Consider the following 24030-nt stretch of genomic DNA (forward strand, 5'->3'; position numbering starts at 1 on the left):
AGAGACTCAAGGTATTTTTCCTATGTCCACTAGGTAACCTAAGATGACGTCTATTAAGCAGCTGAAGCACGAGGTAATGAAGATCTAAAAGAGTGTAATTAGAACTCCTATTCCCCCCCCCCACGTAGGGAGAATCACCAAATAAGTAAGTTGCTTTGTGACTGAGAAGGCTGTAATTAGGTCAAAGCAGTCGATTTAATGTGTGCGATCGGGCGGAGCCCAAAATGGTGGCCACAACGATCTAATGAGAGATAAAACAAGCTGAGAGAAAAGATCCTCTTCTGCAAGTAATCTGGTAATAAGTTCTTTTAGTCAAACAGTTCACCTGTGGTTTTTTGGGGTAATTTACAGCTGACAACAGTAACAAGGAAGTACTTGAGTAATGTGAGGATCGAGCCTTCTAGAGGCTCAAAATGGCGCCCGCAGGTTTTTTGAATTGGTAATGAACCCAGGAAGTGAATTCAGAGTTTTCAGCCAAAAACTAGTAGTTTAAAGCTTCGCATTCACAGGAAGATCCTGGGAGGGGTGGGGGGTGGATTGTAATGAGGAGGCAGCGATCGACAATCAGCTGTCTGCCTCTGAAAAACTCAACGGAGAAGGGAATTGATTAAACAGAGAAGAAATGGTGTAGCACTGAGCCCAGAGCTGAACCAATCCCCCCCCCCAAAGAAGGAAAAAAAGGGTAGAGAATCCACGAATGGCAATAACTACGTTTCTGAATCTAAATTGGGAGCCAAATTCTCACGTCTCTTCAGGGCTGAGACCAAACGAAACTGGGGCATGGTCAGACCCTACAAAGGCGTGGCATCTTTGATTGTTTGGTCTGATTGGGCTAGAAGACTAAATCAACCCATTCGTGGATTCTACATTCCTCTACATGCTGGAGAAATGTAGTGTTCTCTTACATATATAGTGCAACTCCCCCTCCTCTTTTTGTAGATCTGTTTCTTTTGAATAATTTGTATCCATCCATCAGTCCATTCCATTCCTGGGTTTTGTCCCATCAGATTTCTGTATTGCCAACTATGTCATACCCTCCCTCGTGAACTATTGCTTCTAGTTCGCCCTGTTTGTTCCCCAAGCTTTGAGCATTTTTATATAAGCATTTAAGACTTTTATGCCTGTCCGTGGATATGTTTCCTGCATCTCCTGATTGTTGAGTTTTTCTTTTTTCTCATCACTGCCTGCCTTATTATTTGATTTGTTTCCTTGGGATTTATGATTGATTTTGGGTTCTAGAGATTCTGAAGGTTGGTCATCCTTCCCCTTCAATTTTAGTTTAAAGCCCGTCTGATGAGTTGGACCAATCTTTTTCCGAGTACATTTTTCCCTGTTTTCATGAGGTGCAGCATATCCCTTGCCAAGAGTTCTTCGCGTAGAAAATGCAGTCCAGGATCCAGAAAACCAAAGTTTTCTTGGTGACATCAATCCTTTAGCCAATGGTTTATTTCTAGAATTCTTTTTTCCCTCAGTGGATGTTGACTTTTCATTGGGAATATATTGAGAACACTACGTGCTCCTAGCTTAACTTTACTGCCTAATTGTTTATAATTTCTCATTATTGTATTCAGGTTCTTTGTTGTGTTGTTCTTGCCAATGTGGTGGAGGAGAAAGGGGAAGTAATTTGTAGTCTTAATTATTTTGGTTAGGTTCTCAGCCATATCTTTGATTTTTGTTCCAGGATATTTTGCTCCATTCTGTATTTGTAAGTCAAATTCAAGTCTTGTTCTCCTTTAGTTGTAACCTTTAATTCCTACTGTTTCCCTCAGAATCTTTTTTTTATTGAAAGTTTTTAAATTTTACAAAACAAATCCTTTCCCCAGACCCCCCACCCTCCCATACCCTCTCCCACCTCCCCAAACCTCCCATACCCTCCCCCAACCTTCCCAGAGCTGAGTACAGGCTTAATTAAAAATTTTCAAAAAAAAATTAAAACACATATAAATCCTAAGCAAATCTAAATACATTAAATTAAACAGGTTATCGTCTCTAAAAAATAATAATTACAATCATTAAACACGTTATAATATACTCTAAACTTTTTCTAATATCATACTTATATTATTATCCATCATTCTTTATAAACTCCCTCCAAAATATTAAACATTACTTTCTTTAAATATCTATACCTACAATATAAAATCTAATCTCTCCCTCTTTCTTTATCCTAAAACACAAAAATAAATATATGAACATTCATTATACCATTAAGACTAAATACTCTTTTGAATACTTAAACTAAATACTTAAACTTAAACTTCTTATCTAAAATTTTCATTCAATCTCCATAATCTTCTCTCCTATCAAAAAAACCTTAAAAAACATATAAATCCTAAACAAATCTAAGTGCATTTAATTAAACAAGTTATCTTCTCTTAAAAATAATAATAAAAAAAAACCTCAATCATTAAACACATTATAATATACTCTCAACCTTTTCATATCATACTTATATTATTATCCATCATTCTTTATAAACTCCCTCCAAAACACAAATTTAAACATTTCTTAAAACATTGAAATTCCCTTATACATATTTAAATCTTTACCAATAACAAATTCCAACCATAATAAACACATTCCTTATCAGTCTCTCTTATCCCTAAACCATAATCTTCTCTCCAGTAACCAATTCCATCCACAATAAACAGATTACTTATCAATCTCTCTTATCCATAAACCTCGAAAGAAGTGCTTTGAAATCTGCCCTTAAAGGTAGCTCCAAAAAGTTTGTAAATCCTGCTTCTCCCACAGACTCAGGAACCAATACTTGTGAGGCTTCCTTAACCTCCTTCTTCTGTTGCTCTTTTTCTTTACGTTTATATATTGCACGAGTTGTCCTCTGCTCCTTCATCTCGACTTGTTGAGGCCCCTCGAACTGAGATTTCCCATTTTTCATTAATATAAGCTCTTCAGACTGCAATTCTACCCTTAAAGGTTGCTCCAAAAAATTTATAGATCCTACTTCTCCCGCAGATTCAGAAACCAATACTTGTGAGGCTTCCTTGACCTTCTTCTGTTGCTCCTTTTCTTTACAGTTATATGTTGCACAGGTTATCCTCTGCTCCTCCATCTCAACTTGTTGAGGCCTCTCGAACTGAGATTTACCAATTTTCATAAGTATAGGCTCTTCAGACTGCAATTCTACCTTCTTCTCTTCCAAAGCTTTAAATGTAATAGATGGCGATGAACATACCCCCAGGACCGAAGTATAAAAGTCTTTTGCTTTAGAAACAGTATTAAGTCTATAACGTATCCCCAGGTAACTCACCACCATTCCAGTCGGGACATCCCATCTGAACAAGATTCGTCTCTTTTTAAGTTCATCTGCTAAAAAAGCAAACTCCTTTCTTCTTCTTAAAATTTTAGATGGGATCTCTTTTAAAATTATAACATCTTGTGAAGCAATTTGAAACCTCTTCTTATAAAAAGCTTGTATAATTTCATTGCACAGGGATCTTTTCCCAAAGTAAATTACCACATCTCTTGGCAAATTCTTTTGCTCTGCCACCACAGAGTTAACTCTAAATGTTTTTTCAATTTCACTAAATATTTCCTCTTTTTCTCTATTCAAAATCACAGCAAAGTCCTTTGCAACCATCTCTCTCAAATCTCCTTGCACAGACTCTCTCAAGCTTCTGATTCTTAAAGCATATTCCATTTGTCTATATTGAAGCATAAGAATCTCATCTTGAAAATTTTCCATCTCTTTTTCCATGCTTTCAAATTTTCCCTCCATCAATTCCACTTTTTCTGCTATCTCTTCTACACGAGAGTTCAGCTTTTCAAGAACAGAGGCAACTCCTTTTAAAGCCAAAACTATCTCTTGCCTCAAAATCTTATTATTTTCCTCTAAAATCTCTTTCATTTCTCCCCTAATTTGAAATATAACATTTCCCATCATATCTTGCAAATCCTTCACCATTGTTGACTGTGCCAAGGAAGAGGGTAAAACTATTGATTTAGGTTGTTGCGCTGAAGATAACACCGAAGAAGAAACCACCTTAGGAGCTTTAGGAATTACTGGATGCTTTGGAGCCATCTTAAAAAAATCTTTACTCCTTCTTAAAAATAAGCAAAAGAAAAAGAGAGATTAACTCCAAAAAAATCAAAAAATCCTTCAAAAGGAGATCATTATAATAAAAAGAAAGGAGTTAAAAAAAGGAAAAGGGAAGAAAAAAAATGATTAAATAAAAAAAATCCATTCCATTTTTTAAAAGTACAAAAAACAAAACAAAGAAGTTAAACAAAAATAATAATGCTTCTAAAATCCAAACCCAACATCAAAAAATCATTATAAAAAAATCAGGTCCACATTCCGTTCCAATCATTAAAAAAAAGGGGGGGGAGGGAAAAAAAAGACACCAAAAAGCCTGCCGATCGCCATTCTACCTTCCCAAAGGAAAAAAAAAAAAACACCGAAAAGCCTGCCGATCGCCATTTTACTTTCCCTTTCAAAGGAAAAAAATAAAAAATAAAAAGAGGGAATATAAAAGTAAAAGTAAATCTTTAAACTTAAAATCCAGATAAAATCAAAGAAAGCAAAAGCTAAATCCTCTAGTCAGCTCTGTCCGCTTCTAAGAAAAACTCACCAGATCACTTTAATCGCGGAGGTGGTTGCAGCGGCTTGTTTTGTCCCTAGGGACAAAAGCAGCTGGGAAGCGGAGACAGTCTGAACTCCGTGGGATCACTCTTTTCACCCCCCCAAAAAGCCTTGGGGGTGCATAAGAGGCTCTACCACTATTCAGACAACCCTCTCCCCCCCCTTTGCCCGGGAGGGGGATTTTGAACCGCTGAACAGCTGATGTCCGCTGTTCATAGCGATTCAAACACTTACCCAGGAGGACGGCTACAAAGTAGCTGCCATCGCGCGCGCAGATCCACCGGAAGTCCCTCAGAATCTTGTTTAACATTCAAAATCTCATCCTACCATAGTCTTTAAAAAAAGAATTCAAAGGAGAATTTTTTGATGTGGGAAGATTTCTTATAATTAATTCCAAAACCTTGTTTCAAATCTGCTCAATCTGTCGTCTGTTTGTAACTTTCTAAAATCAATGTTCTAATTACACTTTTGCTGTTTACTCCAAAAGAATTTAAGTTCTTAAACTTGTATTTAAAGATTGAAGGAAACTCACCCTGTGATTCAAACTTGCCGATAAACATATTTCTAATACCTGAAAAGAAGTTAACCAGTAATTTCCAAAAGTGATTAAAAAAGGAATGATGTATATTTAACAACCATATCAATATAAAGCTTCTTTTCTAAGTGATCATCTTAATTACCTTGTCATAAGTCCTGTTTTCAAATACTATGTTAAATACTAGAATAAATACTAGAAAAATGTTTCTATTCAATTGTTATCTATCATAATATTAAGAAATGTACTAATTTAAGGTTGGTTAAAGAGAATATTACTGGAAGAAGAGAAAATCAACGATAACTACTGTATGGATTATGGAATTATAGAAATTAATTGTTATGGATTATTTTTAAATGTAAACCCAGATAACACACTGTTTACCAAATATTAAGGTGACTATGCTAAAAAATCAATAAAATATATTAAAAAAGAAAAAGAAAAGGAATGGAGTGAACTCATTGACCTTCTTAAAGATGCCAACTGCAATTTGAACGAAATATGCCCTCTCCCTGTCTTTCAGAACTGTTAATTCATCAGAGACTGCTGTTTTACAGTATCCTCATGAGGAGCAACTAAATGGAGTACTTGTGGGTGATCTCAAGTTGTCTCCTTGTCCAGAAATGAATTACAAAAAGATTATCTACTTGCCAGTTCTTGATTCTGCTGTGGTCATTGGCTCTGCTTTTACTGGAGCTGTCTTCAGTTTACAATTTTTCCCTGGAAGTCCCTGTATCAGTGGTTCTCAACCTTTTTAATGTCGCGACCCCCAACCGGTCATAAGTCGAGGACTATCCAACCGGTAGTAAGTCGAGGACTTTCCCTGCCCAGGAGTGCCGCGCATGCATGGTGCCGCCCCCTGCGCTGACCAAGGCGTAGCTGGCAAGCGGCAGAGACGGCGCAGGCCGACCACTGGCTGGGCCACCAGCTGGCCCAGCCCAAGGGAGGTAAGGCACCCGCCAGGCCCCACGCGCGCCAGCAACCCTCCCTGCGCCCGCCGGCCTCCCACCTCCCACCTCCCACCCCTGGCCCTCTTTTACTTACATTTTTAGTAGTTGCTCAGCAGGGAGGGGTGGAAACTTCCAGACAGCTCGCCTTCGCTGCAGACAACTTGCAGCACCATTTGCAGAATGGGACTTTTGGCGGGCTCAGCAGGGCAGAGACAGCCTGGACAATTCCTATTGGCTTTTGAAAGCCAATAGAATTAGACTCTATTCAAGAGAGTCTATTCTATTGGTTTTCAAAAGCCAATAGAATAAAAGGGAGTAGCACAGCTAAGGAAAAGGGGGGGAAAATGGCGGACTGAGTTGTTTGGCGACCCCCGTGAAATGGTCATTCAACCCCAAATGGGGTCCTGACCCACAGGTTGAGAACCACTGCCCTATATGAAGCAGTACATCAGTGTAATGGGAGCAAAGATCGTTTGCTAGGATAAAAAGGTATGGAGAAGTATAGCAAAGTTTGTACCTATTAATTCCATTTAGTTCATTTTCTTTTGTTATGCCTTAATTTTTGGGTTTACTATTTCTTACTACAATGTTATGCTTTACATAACATTTCTTACCCCAAAAGAGAATAGCACGATGGAAGGCACATATTTGAGATTACATTTGTAATCCCTTGGTTAGAATTTCAGTTAAAATTCCTAGAATAAATTTCAACAGTCTCAGAAATGTAAATGATACCACTGTGATGACTGGAGGAAAGAAAGACTTAAGGAAGAAGGAAGTGGTCTGTTGCTCAATATTAAAAAAAATAAGACTATGTTAATAGACAGACCAATCCAATGCATATAAGTAGAGAAGTAACAATGGACTTTGTCTTCATAAGCTCAAAAATTCACAGGAATGGTGACTTTAGCCATTAAGTAAAGAGAAGTTTGTTTCTTGGGAGAAAGATAGACTTTAGTGAAAGCCAGAGTTAGCTAAAACATTAAAGTGAAGAGTCATTATATGGTCAACAGAGCTATACATCATCAAGGCCAAAGTTATTCTCAATTGGAATATTTGACAAGAAATATGCACCACCACAAAGGTTAAATTAAAAACATGTATTCCTTTCTATTGTAGTGAAGGAGAAAGTTTATGTTTGGGATATATAATGTTTGGGATATATACTAAGAAGGCAAAAGTCATAAGAGCCTTAAGCATGGTTGGAAAAAAGTAAAGTGTACAGAAAAGAGGCTGACAGGAAACAAGATGGCTTAATTTTACCATTCACAACACAATCATAACCTTACAAGAACTCAAAGAAATAATTATTGAGACAATCTTCATGAAATACAGACCACTATCCAACTATGGTTGGACAGATAACAGGTTCAGTAATCTTTTTTTAATCAGAGTGAAAAAAAATATAAGAAGATACTCATTTTTAGTATCACAACTGAGCCTGTTGACCTGCAAATACACTCCTTAGTTTTCATCCTATCTGTAAATCCACTTTTTGTTGTTTACCACAGGGAATCAGAAATCTTTACCCTTTTACCACTAACCATACAAAGTTCTATCAGCAGGTCTAAACTTGTCTTTTGATTTTCTCTGTATTGATCTGTAAAAGAATGGACTGCAGTATGTTTTATAAGGCTCCCATGGCCACTACAAAAGCTGTTTCAAGCTGTCACTGCTGATGAAGTATCTGTACTTGTGTTAAGGAAGTTTCTCAGTCATCCAGGTAGAGTTGCTCGGAAGTTGAGTCATGGCAATTGCACTTCTTTTCTTGTTGGTGTGAAAGATTTCGCTGCTTATCTAAAACTGAAGAAGCTACTTAAATAAGCAGCTAAACCTTTTGAACTAACAAAAAAAGAAGGCTACTTGCCATGGCTCAGCTTCTAGATATCTGTACATGTGTGCATTTATTTTGCACAAGCAAAATGTAGCCAATGTATGTACTGCTAAGAAATAGAATCTCCTACTAGGGTCTCTTACTAAAAGCACATTATATGCTTTAATATAACAATATATTGTCAACAGGAGAAATGCTTTGTCAAAAATCTGTAACTTCAGCTTTGCTTATATTTACTTCAGTATGGAGACAAACTATATTAAACGATAGGAGCACACATTATTTTTAAGGTTAAGCAAATTTCTCCAGCAAAGTGTTTTAAAGATTTTTTTATACAAAATAGTACGTATTTCTTCCAGGCCCCAAAGAGAGAAATGTTCATAGAAGTGTCTGGGAAATAAAATAGGTATGTATTTTGTATTACAACAGTATAACTATTGGCCACTAGGAGAGACTAGATGGCCAGTTTCATTATTGTCGGTCCTTGTGAAGAGGCCTAAGCAGCCCTGAAGATTAAGTGTTATATGTACTGTATGAATTTTTTTTTTCTTTTTAAATGAGGGCTTCTTATGCCTCACAAGTTACAAAATGAACAAAATCTGTTGTCTAATGCCTCCCAGTGGTCAGTAGTGATAATCACTGTACAGAGATAAAAAATATACAACCCTAGCTGAGGAGAATTCTTGAAGCTTCTAGTAAGAAGTCCAGAAAAAGTACAACATTTAGCTCTCCTCTGAGAATGGAAACAAATAGGTTATATCACTCATAGCCTAAACATTATATACACAGACTATGTATATAGCACATGGCCTCATAAAGCCTTCTGCAATCAGTCAAGAGAAAATTGTAACTGCTCTTTTTCAGCATCCTTAGAAAGACAGAGTAACTTTTACAAGCTGAGTTTAACAACATTAATTATTGCAAACTACAATAACAAATATAGCAGAAATATGTCACAGAGACCACTGCAGCAGGTTTGTTCGTAAGATTGTCTGTCTTTGACAATTATCTGGCAACTGGGAATTGCACTGAATATGTCATAAAATTTAAAACAGCTATATCATGGGATTCCAAACAGTTTGCAGTATGCTTCGGAGATTTATTCATTTATACCTACAAATCAATAGAGTGTAAAATGCTGGTTCTGATATGTAAAGGCCTAAGAACATGTTCTACAAATGAGATTCCACTGTGAGGAATTGTTATAAATGCATCTTATTCTGAAACGGTATGTTACCAAAGGCATCTTTCCCTTTGTGTGAATGTGAAGGTGGAGGGGATAACAAAGAGACCAATCATAGAGAGAAAACAGGGCCTTTTTAATGTTCTGATTTCAGAATTTTTTCCTTGAAGACATTTGTTAAGTGAGTTTTGCCCCATTTTTACAACCCTTCTTACCACAGTTATTAAATGAATCATTGCGGCACTTAAGTTAGTAACACAGTTAAGTAAATCTGGCTTCCCCATTGACTTCGCTTGTCAGAAAGTTGCAAAAGATGATCACATGACCTTGGGACACTGCATCTGTCATAAATATGAGTCCATTGTCAAGCATCTGAATTTTGATCACGTGACCATGGGGTGCCACAACACTCATAAGTGTGAAAAACAGTCATAAGTCACTTTTTTCAGTGCTGTTGTAACTTTGAATAATCACTAAATAAATTATTGTAAGTCAAGGACTACCTGTAATGGGTGCATTAAGTTAATGTGTGTGTGTGTGTTGTTTTGATCTTTGATCTTTATTATTCGTCAACCAAAAATTACAAATGCAGATTCAAACAATGAAAAAAAATTACAATATGTCAGGGGCGATAGGTACATTGTTACACTTACACACATCCTCTTAGGAACCTCTTAAATATGAGGTGAGGTCCACAGAAGGTAAGAGAATTAAAACTATGAGAGTCAGTAGCTGAGACAACTAAATCGGGTAAGATATTCCAGACTTTGACAACTCTGTTACAAAAAATTGAATTTTTTAATTATCAAATTTAAACTTTTAACATTGTAGGCTGAACTGAAGGCTGATCAATCATTGAATAACCTAAATGAAAAAAATTTAAGAGCCCATACTATAATAGCAATATCAATAATACTTCATGGTACCAATAGTGAATCATGATCAGCACAGTTGCTTATGAAAATTCCCAACTGTATTAACTTATCCGCACAACTGCAGGTTTCCTGATTTCCTAAGGAAGCTCAGGTCAACATGCAAATGTAGTGTTTTGCTCGCAGTTGGGCAATGCATTACCTCCCTGTTCCATAATAAGTTAAGAACGATTAACATTTTGTATTCTTCCTTAATGGACAAGAGCTAATTTAATGAGGAATAAGATAGTATGCAAAATATTTGCCTTTTTTTCTTCTGTTTAAACAAAATAGAGAAAGCAATCTTGACACTTTCCACCAGATAGATTTTAATAAAAGATATAACTATTTTATCTCAATGAAAAACTTCTAATTAGCGCTAAATAAAAACAAGAAGCAGTTTGGCGCACTGGCTAAAGTGGTGGCCTAGAAACCAGGAAACCAATTTCTGTGACTACCTTAGGCATGAAAGCCAGCTGGGTTACTTTGGGCCAATGTCTCTCTCTCTCTCTGTCTCTCTCAGCCCAGCCCACCTCAAAGAGTTGTCAGGAAAATAGGAGACAGAAGTATTAGGTATCTGTTACTTGAGTTAAATATAAAAAGGCAGGATAAAAATCTAATCATTAAACTTGAAAAAACAATAATATATACATTTAAAAATGTAAATAAATAAGATATACTCTTTCCCAAGCAGTAAAGAAACTTTAGACGAAAATAATTCCAAGAAGCAAGAGAAGATCATGGAACACAAAGATTAAAAGAATTGCAACTTTTGTAGCAGTCCTCTACATTTATAATTATGTTTGTGCGTTAAGGGATCTTCCTGAAGCTTTAAAAATATTGTGAAGTTTTTTCCTATATCAAAAATACTGTATTGAGTATATGTCATAATAAAATAACAAATCTCCATTGTCTAACGAAGGGAAAAAAGATCTTTAGTCATCTCAATTAACATACCATTCAAAAAATGAAGTTTCATAACAAAATATTTTTCTAACACCAAAAATGTAACTGCCTTTCTAAAAACTGTGAAACAAATTGCCAGTGTAAGCCTAAATGCAGCAGGCATGTGAGAAACAATTATTTTGTTATAATGAGCCAAAAGTAAGGATATCATTCACATAAAGCTAAACATTAAATCATCATATTTATAGAAGGAAAAGCAATAAAGGCAGCAGAATTCAGCTCAGTTGCAAATTATCAGTATCACAAGTCCCTTCTATATTCTGGCAGATTTCTAGAACTGGTGAAAAAGAACAGTGAAGTATAATGAATTAGTATAAATACTATGATATAGATATATAGGAGAGGAACTAAAAGGAAATTAATATGGTTTTATATTTTCTAGTGAGTATGAGTAACTATATGCATAAAATTCCCTTTCAAGATAAGCAACAGTATGTAAGTGCAGGGAAGATATAAGAAGAAATGAGACAAAAATCAAATCATAAGCTAAAAACAATGAAAGAAAATACTAAATCTACTATGCACCAACACCATTTGCTACATGTTTCCACACCCTTCTATTCCAACCAAAGTGCTGAAGCTGCTTTCCCAAGATTTCAGTTTGATGACTGAAAACAATGGAAGGAAACAATATAGCTCAGCAAAGTTATGTATTAGTTGATTTAAGTATAGTATCTCTGTGTTATGTTGTTACCTGATAAAAGCCCTTCTCCTACAATGTATTGAAATCAGTTTCAGAATAAATAGAAGTTATTTGAAAAATTCAGCTGGATACAAATAGCTCTATTAAATTTTAATAATAAATGTTGTACTTTTTTAAAGAAAACTGGCTTCAAAATTTTCAGTATTCCTCACAGTGTGTGCATCAGAGAGGAATCTCTAGCTCTTGGGATGTTGCTAAACTACCACTCCCAGGAGTCCTTATTATCTGGCTAGGATTGCTGGGAGTTGCCATTCATGTGAGTGGGGGGAAAAATCATAAATATGAGTCAGTTACCAAGCGTCTGGATTTTGATCAAATGAATATGGGGATGCTGCAACAGTTGTGTGAAAAATGGTCATAATTCATTTTTTTCAGTGCCATTGTAACCGAACAATCACTAAACAAACTGTTGTATGTTGAGGACTGCCTGTATATTTATTACTTCTAAAAGTACAGCTTGATTTACACTAATAAAAATAACATAAAACACATTCAAATTCTTGAGAAAAACACGTGCTCAATCCCATACTAGAAAATAAAGCTATTGCCAATCCAGTTTAAACTACAATTAACAGTCCACTTACAGCTGTTGTTTATGAATCATTATTTGCCAATAAATGTTCTCTGGTGCTTGTCAAAGCATCCTGTAAATCACTATTTCAAGTAATCATGAATACATTTATTTTATTCCAGACATATTTCGGGAACAGGATGTTTTTAACACAAAAATTCCTACATCAGAAAAGCTAACACAAGAAAGAATATAAAGGTAGGACAGTATCTCAGTTCTCATAAATCAAACATTCAGACTGAAAACAGGAAAAGAGGATGAATCCAATTGTGAATTCTGTGTTGCTGTTCTGGGCCAAGGTGCCCACCACCACCTTGGCCCAGAACAGCAAGTATTGTAAATCGAGACCAACAGGCACTACCTTCCCTTGAGGAATTAATTACAAGAATGCTTAACCAAAAACAACGAACCAATGCTCTCACAAAAATATATATATGGCCTGCACAATTTTAAATTTGGGCTTTAACAAACCATTCCATAAATTAGAGGGCTCTCTCCTCCCCACCATCTTTACGTTAATGTTTTCTGTATCTATCCTGTTTAATCATTTCCGTTCTGCCCTGATTTTCAGCACATAACTAATCTTAAACACTTGCAAACTCAATGAAGAAAGGGGGGGGGGACCACTAAGGACACAATCTTTTAGTCTGCAACCTATCTAAAACTATTTTAAAAAACTGACTTCACCTTCATAAATAATGAATGTTGAGTCAAACAGCAGAAATCTACAGACAGATTCAGTTGCAAAGTGCAACTGGGAACACTCGAGTTCAAATTCCCACTTCCCCGTGAAGGTCTAAGATCAGCTGCAAGCCCTCTCTCAGCCCATCTTTATCAATCCAGGATCGGTGCAGTAAGATAAAGATGTGAGCTAGGAAAACTTTCCCTGCCTTCCTTTGGAATATCGAAACTAAATAAACGAATAAATAAGATTATATTTGCAGAGCTGGCTGAGCTATCGGTTGGCACCATCAGAGGAGAATCTGGTAACACGTTTCCGACGACCACGGTTTATGAAATTTCGTCAAACGTTAGTGAAGCTTGTCATTCGGAAGAGCTTCTCCGAAGGTTTGCTACCATAGACCCAACAACGTCGAGCCACACAGGCTGCATCGTGGCCGCCTCGAGCGAATCCACTGACAGGCCGGGAGGAGGGACCGCTCCGCGGCCCCGGGAGGAAGAAAAACCCAGCCTCGCCCGGAGCCTCTCGCACTCAGAGGAGGAAGTCAGAGTCACCCACAACCGGAACCGGGAGAGGCGGTCAGGCGGAAGCGTGCCCCCCCCCCCACACCCAAACATCATCCCGTGGGGCAAGGTCCGTCGGCCACGGCCGCCCCAGCCTCCGCTATCCCACACCCGGCCCTGCCTTCTCTGGCCATCTCCCGCAATCGCTACCTCTCGAAGAAGTGCCTTAAACCCAAAAGGCAGGCCGCTAGCGGGAGCGCCGCCAGGAGGTGGACGGCACGGTATCCGTCGGTCTCTCGCTCCAAATCGGCCCAGGTCACGTTGGCCGGAAACCAGAAGCGCTCGTTCCACAGCCAGGCTGCCAAGACCTCCATTTTTCCCCACTTGCCGCCCGCCCGAGCTCTTGCTCTTCCCAGCAGCGGCCGCCGCCACCAGAATGCCCTGACTGCCACCGGCGAGCAGGAAAAAGGCGGTAGCGAATGAGGGGGCGGGGCCTGGGCAGTCCCCGCCCATCCGACTTCCCGGAGAGGTAGTCAGGCCGACGCTCCTTTCCTCACCCCTTCGGTACCGTTAGGAACGGCAGAACGCATGCGTCTCCTTGACGCTAGTTTAGCGGGCGGGAGTCGAGAAAGTTTGAGGCTGAAGGAGCGGGAAGAAAGCCGAGCTGAGGAGCAAAAGAAGAGGCTCCCGCAGACCAACCGAGGCGGGGATTGGCGTGTAGCCCGCGCAGGAGAGCGGTGGGCGGCGGGGTCGGCCGATCTTGTCTTGAGTTCCGAAGTTGCAAGGTTGCAGCTCGAGAAAAGATGGAAGCGGGGGGAAATGTCCGTGGGAGTTGGACTGTCTTGGCTTCTTCCTTTTATGGTTTTAGCTGTTCCACCCAATTTGATAAGCGGTTCCTCTCAGTACTTCATCCAAATTATTAATAAAACCCTCGGAAAGTAGAGGAACCGCTGCTGAATCGCACGACGCACCCCTTTATCCACTCCATTGTGAACCCCTGATGAACGTCTATGGGCGCGACCTGGGCCAGCCACGTGGCTGCTTCAGTATGTCTTGGAGTCCACGCTCCGGTCCTTGATGCTTTCCGAGTTTTGGACCAAGCTGCAAGAGCACGAAAGACTCAACATTTCAACCCTCAGCTACAACTATTCTCTTCTATCGGAATCCACACTGATTTAACTTGCCCATAGGTTATAGGGTAAATGCTTGGCTGGAATTAGATTATTTCTGTGTGAATATGCACACACCTTTTTTAAATATTTAGTTTATAATTCCCTATCGAAGTGTGCAGATGAGATACATCTGCTTTTATTTATTAAAGTTCTACACTACTCATCTCATTTTATTAAAGGTGATAGTGAGTCATCTTATTTTCTTTTTTCTTACAAAGCGTGGTTTAATTCAAATTTTAGGACAAATATTCATAAGTTGAAATAAGTTCCTTCTTTTTTATAATATCTGTCTTTTTTTATTATTAAAAATTTTACAAATATCTGTCTTTTAAGCCGAAAATGTTTCAGGACTTTTGCAGATTCCTTTGGTATATCCAATAAGTAAAGTTTGTCTTTTTGTTTACCACTGATACTGAAATCCTTCAACACCTTAACCAAACTCTTTTGTGCAGTTAATTTCCTGTTATAATAGTTTTACAATTCTCTTGAGCGCTATCTAACAAAATGAAATTCAGTGGTGAAAAAGTAAGGTTTATTTGTTTATGAGACTTATATACCGCTTTAAGTGCAAGCACTCTCTAAGCCAGTGTTTCTCAACCTTGACAATTTTAAGGCATGTGGACTTCAACTCCCAGAATTCCACAGCTAGCATTGCTGGCGGTGGAATTCTGGGAGTTGAAGTCCACATGCCTTAAAATTGTCAAGGTTGAGAAACACTGCTCTAAGCGGTGTACACCAGTAAGCAGTGTATATGTATATATATATTTACATTGCCCCCAACAATCTGGGTCCTCATTTTACCTACCCCGGAAGGATGGAAGGCTGAGTCAACCTTGAGCCGGTGAGATTTGAACCGCTGACCTGCTGAACACAGTCAGCTAAAGTGGCCTGCAGTACTGCACTCTAACTGCTGCGCCACCTCGGTTCTACATTTAGGCAAGAAAAACCAAATGTATAAGTATAGTATTGGGCAGTGGTTCTCAACCTTCCTAATGCCGCGACCCCCAACCCTGTGGTCGTAAGTTGAGGATTACCTGTATTTCCCTGCGGGCGGGGGCAGGAGGGGCGGGGTTTGCTCGCTCTCATTCTCTCTCTCACACTCTTTTTCTCTCTCTGGTGCACACGCTCCGCCTCCTCTCCTGCAGCTGGAGCGCACGCCGGGCAGGCCGAGGGCGCACATGAGCTGTCGCCCAGCAACCGTCTCAGCCTGGGAGCACCGTGCATGCGTGGTGCCGCCCCCTGCGCTGGCCGAGGTGTAGCTGGCAAGGCGCCGCCATGTGCGATTTCATCATGCTGACGGCTCGGACCGGCTGCCCACGCAGCTAAGCCGGCCCAGGGTAGCGTCGGGGGTGCATTTCAAGCATCCGGACGTCGGTGGGGAACCGGCAGGGCCGTTACACATCACCCGGCTCCCGACAGCCAGCTGAGAGTCGGCCCCACACGTGCCAGCTACCCTCTCAGCTCCCGCTGCTTCCCCGCTAGCCTTACCTTGGCCTCCAGAAATCGTGGGCACTCCATCACTGGAGATTTTTAAGAGGCTAGACAGTCACTTCTCTGAGATGGTATAGGTCCTTCTGCTTGAGGAGGGGGCTGGACTAGAAGACCTCCAAGGTCCCTTCCAGCTCTATTCTTTTTTTTTCTATTCTTATATACTGCAAAATAACTACTATAGTACTTTTTGTTTTTCTTTAAATTGACACAAAGCAATGGCAAATAAACTATTGCATCCACCTTTCTTCTGGGGAAGTCTGTTCATGTGACCAGACAAGCCTTGTTCATTCGAGAAATTCCTGGTGGAGATCTTGTAACTAAGATTGTTCAGAATCATCTCTCAGAACCATTCCATGTTATCAGTTAAGTCAATACATTTTGTTATCCAGTATAACAAGAAATCTGGTAAGCATCTGACAAGATGTTGGTATCAGCACAGCAAGGAATGAAATATGTTAAGATCACTAGCGAGGAAATGCTATGCGGAAAAATATGGTTTTCATCTTAGATACAGGAGGACCTGGACAGACTTGAACATTGGGCGCTATCTAACAAAATGAAATTCAATGGTGAAAAAAGTAAGGTTCTACATTTAGGCAAGAAAAACCAAATGTACAGGTATAGTGTAGGGGGTACCTTGCTCAATAGTAGTAACTGTGAGAGGGATCTCGGAGTCCTAGTAGACCAGTGGTTCTCAACCTTTTTATACCGGCGACCCCGGTCATAAGCACATGGCACGCATGCGCTGCACAGCACGCATGCGCGGGGCTGCCTCATGCGCCGCCCCCTGTGCGGCATGCATGCGCAGTGCCGCCCCCTGCGCTGGCTGAGGAAAAAAATGGCGAATCGCGTTGTTTGGTGACCCCCGTGAAATGGTCGTTCGACCCCAAATGGGGTCGCGACCCACAGGTTGAGAACCGCTGTAGTAGACAATCACTTAAATATGAGCCAGCAGTGTGCTGCAGCTGCCAAAAAAGCCAACACAGTGCTGGGCTGCATTAACAGAGGGATAGAATCAAGATCACATGAAGTATTAATACCACTTTACAATGACTTGGTAAGGCCACCCTTGGAATACTGCATCCAGTTTTGGTCACCACGATGTAAAAAATGCTGAGACTCTAGAAAGAGTACAGAGAAGAGCAACAAAGATGATTAGGGGACTGGAGGCTAAAACATATAAGGAACGGTTGCTGGAATTTGGTATGTCTAATTTAACAAAGAGAAGGACGAGGGGGGACATGATAGCAGTGTTCCAATATCTCAGAAGAGGGAGTCAAGCTATTCTCCAAGGCGCCTGAAGGCAGGACGAGAAGCAACGGATGGAAACTGATCAAGGAGAGAAGCAACTTAGAACTAAGGAGAAACTTCCTGACAGTTAGAACAATTAACCAATGGAACAACCTGCCTCCAGAAGCGGTGAATGCTCCAACACTGGAAGTTTTTAAGAAGAGACTGGACAGCCATTTGTCTGAAATGGTGTAGGTTTCCTGCCTGAGCAGGGGGTTGGACTCAATGATCTCCAAGGTCCCTTCCAACTTATTATTATTATATTCAAGCTGCATTAAGTTTAGTTAGATTTTACTTTGTGGTCTGCTGACTTTGCAGCGATCCATTTTTTAAATGCCTTTATTAGGTTTTGCATGATTTTGTTTGAGACTAGTAAACTTAAAAGATCTCAGTGTAATGATAACAGGAAAAACAAAGATGGTGTGTTACCATTACCAAGTTGAAAAGAAATTGAAAGTGCTTGTGCAGGCAGAATTACAAAATTTGACTTGACATCTAAAGATAAAAATAGCTTTCCCATTTGCAGCACCATCTATTTAAATGTTAAAAGCTGTAATATAATTTAAGTCATACTTCAATCTCTTACAGGTTTCTTCTCCCATCTTTAACTTTTTTGTTTTGGCCAGGCTGCTGTACATTTATTATATCCATTATTTTACTACTTAGTACATAAGCAACATATAAAAAGTGAAAATAAGAATGAAAACAGAAAGCCATGTAAGAAATCTGAAGAGCCCAAAGAGGTGAAAAGCAGAAGTTGAGAAAGAGAGAAAAATAATTTAATACACCAATTACAGGAAGTTGAATGATTTAGAAACAAATACGAAGCCAGCCAAATCTCCTAACATATGACAATGCTGCTAACATCTGATGTTTTTGCTTTGACAACAGATGGAGATGTAGCCATTTTCTTCTTTCTGCTTTTAGAGTTAGATGACGCTGAGGAGGGGGAGGGATGTGCATGAGAGTTCAGCTAGACACAATAATACTGAACCTATGAGAGTCAAGGTTGTTGAAATAAGAGATGATAAGAATTGGCCGAGTTGGAGAGCTGGAGGGAAAGCCCGCCCTTTAAACTAATTGGGGACGAAATATATAGAGTATATACAAATTATGCACGAAGGCATAGATTGGCGAGAGAGGTCCATATAAGGTTTACTAGAAGATCAATAAGGGATGAAATATATAAAAAAACAAGAGATGAACCAATAATATATAAGGGTAAAGAAATAATTGTATTAAAACAAATACCACGTAGTATACGAAACCAGAGACGAGAATACCAATTTCTAACACCCAATTAATTAAATACAAAGTTATGTTTCAATGGTTAATACCTGAAGGCATATTTCTAACTTGGCAGGAAAAAAAATATAAGATAGATACACGAGAAAGCGCAGGACTTTTATGAACGTTACTTTACACAGGGAGAAGAACAAGAAAGTAGGGAAGAGTCGGAGAGTAAAAGTCAAGATGAAGAAGTATTAGAGGAAGTCGAACGAGAGAGAGAAATACAAAAGATACAAGAAAGAGAAAGGTTAGAAAGAGAAGGAGCAAAAGGAAGAGTAATGGAGACAAGAAGCATAAAGAAAATAGATCAAGTAAAAAATGGGAGACGCAATTAAGCTCTTCTCTGTAAACATTAATGGATTAAATATACCAAGAAAAAGAGCACAAACGTTTAACAAATTAAGGAAATTGGATGCAGATGTGATTTATTTATTTATTTATTTTTATTTATATGCCGCCCAATCCCAAAGGACTCAGGGCGGCATACAAAATTAAAACAATCATCAACAATAAAACAATAAAATAATACAATCATAATGCGAGTCCGATCATATCCCGCCCCCCCCCCGGGTTCATTAGCCCCAGGCCTGCCGGAACAGGAGAGTTTTAATGGCTTTCTTAAAGGCCGGCATGGTGGGAGTAGTTCGAACCTCGGGGGGAAGTTGATTCCACCAGGTCGGAGCCACCACAGAAAAGGCCCTTTCCCGAGGGCCCGCCGGCCGACATTGTCTGGCCGACGGGACCTGAAGGAGGCCCCATCTATGGGACCTCACCGGTCTCTGGGAACTGTGCGGCAGTATGCGGTCCTGTAAGTAACCTGGCCCTATGCCATGAAGGGCTTTAAAGGTGATAACCAACACCTTGAATTGCATCCGGAGACCCACAGGAAGCCAATGCAGCTCGCGGAGGATAGGTGACATGTGGGCGTACCTTGGCGCGCCCACAATCGCTCTCGCGGCTGCATTCTGAACCAACTGCAGCCTCCGAATGCACTTCAAGGGTAGCCCCATGTAGAGCGCGTTACAGTAATCCAGTCTTGAAGTGACAAGGGCATGAGTGACTGTGAGTAAAGCCTCTCGGTTCAAATAAGGCCGCAACTGGTGCACCAGGTGAACCTGGGCAAAGGTCCCCCTGGCCACAGCCGATAGATGTTGTTCCAAATTTAGCCGTGAGTCCAAGTTGCGTGCCTGCACTGAGGGAGGTAAATTTGCCCCCCCCCCAGGACCAATGATGGACCATCCAGTTGACCTTTGGGAGGCAAGACCCAGAGCCACTTGATCTTGTCAGGGTTGAGTCTAAGGAAGTTCATATAAAAAAGGATTATAGAAAATTACTAGAGAATGTAAAATTAGGAACACTATACACAATCTTAGCACAAAACAAGAAAGGAGGAATTGCTATATATGTCAAAGAAAAAATAAAATAAAAATCAATATATTCGGATGAAGAGGGGAGAATTTTAATGTTGGAAATAGAATTAGAGCAAAAACAAATTTTATTAATGGCAATATATGCACCAAATAATAATCAACAAGATTTTTTTTAAAAGGTACATAAGAAACTAGTGGATCTGGATTACAAAAATATTTGTATGATTGGGGATCTAAATGCAATAGTTGATGTTAAGAAAGATTATAAGAGTAGTAAAAAGAATAAAAAGAAGAAAAATATATTACCAAAATCATTCTTTGACATGGTAACAGAACTCAATCTTCAGGATATATGGAGAGAGACACACAGATCAAACAAACAATATACGTTCTACTCGTATCCACATCAGTCTTGGTCTAGGATCGATATGGCCTGGGCAACAACAGACGTACAAAAAGGGATAGAGGAAATTGAAATAGGGCTTAATGATTGGGCGGATCATAACCCAATAATAATAAAATGGAAAGGCCAGAAACAAAGATGGTCAATGAATCAAAGACTATGTAAAGATAAACAATATATACAGATGCTAGAAAAGGAGTTGACATTATTTTTTCAGGTAAATAAAAAGGAAGAGACATCAACACAAAATTTGTGGAATACTACAAAAGCTTACATACGTGGGGATTGACAATTGCATACAACTCAAAGAAAAATAAAGATAGGAGACTTCAACAAGGGAAATTACAAGAAGAATTAAAAAAAAATATAAGGTGATCTACAGAAGGACCCACAAAATAAAAAGATAAAAGAAAAATGGAATATTATAAAACACAAGATTAACCTGACAACACAAAAAGAAATGGCACAGAAAATCAGAATGGCAAAACAAAATTACTTTGAAAACGCGATTAAAACTGGTCGATGGTTGGCTTATAAATTAAAAAAAGAAAAAGGCAAAAGAACAATATGCCAACTACAAGATGAAAGTGGAACAGTACAATATAGACGGGAAGAAAAAAAGAAAATAATACAAAATTTCTTTTCAAAGCTATACCATCAGGAAGATATACCAGATGATAAAGTCAAACAATATATTGAGGCAGCAAAAATGGGTAAAATTACTGAAGAACAAAAGGAAATGTTGAATAGACCAATAACTGCAATAGAATTAGAAATAGCATTGAAAAAACAAAAAAACAAAAAATCACCAGGCCCAGATGGAATTCTGGTCGAGTTTTATAAAAATACACAAGAGTCACTACAATAGATAATGTTGGAGATGTACAATGAGGTGTTGGAAGAGGCGAAGATACCAACAACTTGGAGTGAAGCAATTATCACCCTCATTCCTAAGGAAGACTCAGACCTACAACAAATTCAAAATTATAGACCGATTTCTTTACTGAATACAGATTATAAGACATTTACAACAATAATAGCAGAAAGGATAAAGAAAATTTTGAATAATTATATTCATCCAGATCAAAATGGATTTTTACCAGGACGACAAATAAAAAATAACATGAGGATAATACTGAATACTTTAGAATTTTACAAAGTTCATCCTGAAAGACAAGCTACGCTGGTTTTTCTTGATGCCCAGAAGGCATTTGATAATTTGAATTGGAATTTTATTATAACACAATTGTACTATATGGATTTTGGGACAAAATTTGGAAAGATGGTTGAGAAAATATATACTAAACAAACAGCTAGGGTAATTATAAATGAGGAAATGACAGAAAAAATTGATATAACCAAAGGAGTAAGACAAGGATGCCCACTTTCTCCTCTTCTATTTATTTTATCATTAGAAATACTTCTTACAAAAATCAGAGAGGACCAAGAAATAAAGGGTTTAAAAATTAAAAAGGAAGAATATAAGGTCCAGGCCTTCGCTGATGACTTGATATTTATTTTGGAAGATCCATTAGAAACCGGCTTTAAATTGATTCAAAAAATAGAAGAATTTGGTGAGGTAGCCGGATTTAAGATTAATAGGAATAAATCCAAATTAATAACAAAAAATCTTACAAAGGCACAAGAAAGGGAATTGGAAGATAAAACAAAGATAAGTATAACCAAGAAAATAAAATACTTAGGGATCTGGCTTACAGCGAAATGCTCCTCGATTAAGGAGGACAATTATGATAAAATACTACACCAGATAAAAAAAGATTTAGAAAATTGGGAAAATTTGCAAATTTCATTTTTAGGGAGGACCGCTACGGTCAAAATGAATGTATTGCCAAAAATATTATTTCTGTTCCAGGTTATTCCAATAAAATTAGGGAAAACATTCTTTCAAGAATTAAATAAATTGATCACTAAATTTATATGGCAAAGGAAAAAACCCAGGATTAAATTAAAACTCTTGCAAGACACGAAAGATAAAGGGGGATTGGCATTACCAGAGTGGGAAATATACTACCAAGCATCAAGCTTAACTTGGCTAAAAGATTGGATGGATTTGAAAAATACTAGAGTCTTAACAATAGAAGGACATGATTTGCAAGCAGGGTGGGATGCATTCCTATGGGACGAAAAACATAAAATACACAGATATTTTCAAAGACACATAGGAATGCATTGCTACAGACTTGGGAAAAAATAAAACAAAAACATTATACAAGAATTCCAATGTGGTTATCCCCAACAGAAGCTTTGAAATACCCAAATCTATTGGATATAAATAAGATAATTAGATACAAGGAATTAGTAAATGAACAGGGAAATTTGAAAACAAAACAAGAATTGGAACAAGACATTGGCAGAGAGATTGATTGGTGGACATTTACACAAATTCAATCTAAATATACAGAGGACAAAAAATTATATGAAATTCAAAAAGAGCCGCAAGAATTGGATAAAATTATATATGGAACAGAAATAAAATTAATTAGCAATTTATATAAATACCTATTGAGATATAAAATGGAAGACAAGGTTGTCAAAGACACAATGATTAGATGGGCAAAAAATTTCGGATATAATATAGAACTGGAGAAATGGGAAAAAATATGGGAAATAAATATAAAATTGACTATGTCGGTGGCCTTCAAGGAAAACCAGTTGAAAATGTTTTATAGATGGCATCTTCCACCTGCAAAGCTTGCCAAGATGTTCCAGAATAACTCGCCAACATGTTGGAAATGTAAAAAAGTACATGGAACATATTATCATCTATGGTGGACATGCCCAGTTGCAAAAAAATACTGGTCTACAATAAGAAAATGGATCCAAGAAATAATAGACCAACCTGTAGACTGGAAACCAGAGATCTTTTTGTTGGGTATTTTAAATAGAAAATATAGTAAAGAAATATGGTACTTAATTTTACATATAATAACGGCGGCAAGAATAGCATATGCACAGTGCTGGAAAAATGAGAATATACCATCAGAGGAAGAAGTAATAAGAAAAATCCTGGACTGTGCTGAGATGGACAAATTAACAAAAGAGATAAAAGAAAAGGAAGACACAGAGTATTATATAGTATGGAACAAGGTGTATGTCTGATTGGAGACTAGAAATAATAGAGAATAAATATGGAAAGGTCAAAAGTGAAAATATGTGTACACATGAAGGAAGAAAAATGTAAATAAGAAATAATGGGGCTATAAGAACAAATATTTAAAGAAGAATAAGGGGGAAATGTAAATATTAGATTACCGTTACGTAATTGCTGTAAAAAAAAGGAGGTATATATTGTGTGTGTATGTGTGTTATGTGTTGCTTTGTTCTGTTTTGTCTTGTTGGTTAAAAATTAAAATTAAAAAAAAATAAACTAATTGGGGAATGTGATTTATGACAGTTAATTGGAGGAGGGAATTGTGCATTGATACTATGTGCTCGGGGAGGGGGGGGAATTCAGTTTTTGGCTTTGATTATGTTATTGCCAATGTTATGCTTCTTGAATAAAGATTCTTTAAGGTAAACAATGCCTCGAAGTTCTTTGAAGAGTTTCATCTG

General features: G+C 38.2%; 1 protein-coding gene across 2 annotated transcripts in view; it reads right to left on the minus strand.

Moving 5' to 3' along the window:
- CERS5 (ceramide synthase 5) overlaps nucleotides 1-13996 on the minus strand; it is a 50697-nt gene extending 36701 nt beyond the window's left edge. The window contains exon 1 of one of the 2 annotated variants that reach the window (XM_039362254.1): nucleotides 13652-13972. In XM_039362254.1, the coding sequence (XP_039218188.1) occupies nucleotides 13652-13815 (164 nt within the window). In that variant the 5' untranslated portion in view covers nucleotides 13816-13972. Of the gene's footprint in view, nucleotides 1-13651 lie in introns of both variants that reach the window. The other variant, XM_039362255.1, reaches the window with a different exon arrangement.
- Between the last annotated feature and the right edge of the window lie 10034 nt (nucleotides 13997-24030).

Source organism: Crotalus tigris, unplaced genomic scaffold (genome assembly GCF_016545835.1).
Source record: "Crotalus tigris isolate CLP2741 ecotype Arizona unplaced genomic scaffold, ASM1654583v1 scf7180000019409.675750, whole genome shotgun sequence".
NCBI classification, from domain to species: Eukaryota; Metazoa; Chordata; class Lepidosauria; order Squamata; family Viperidae; genus Crotalus; species Crotalus tigris.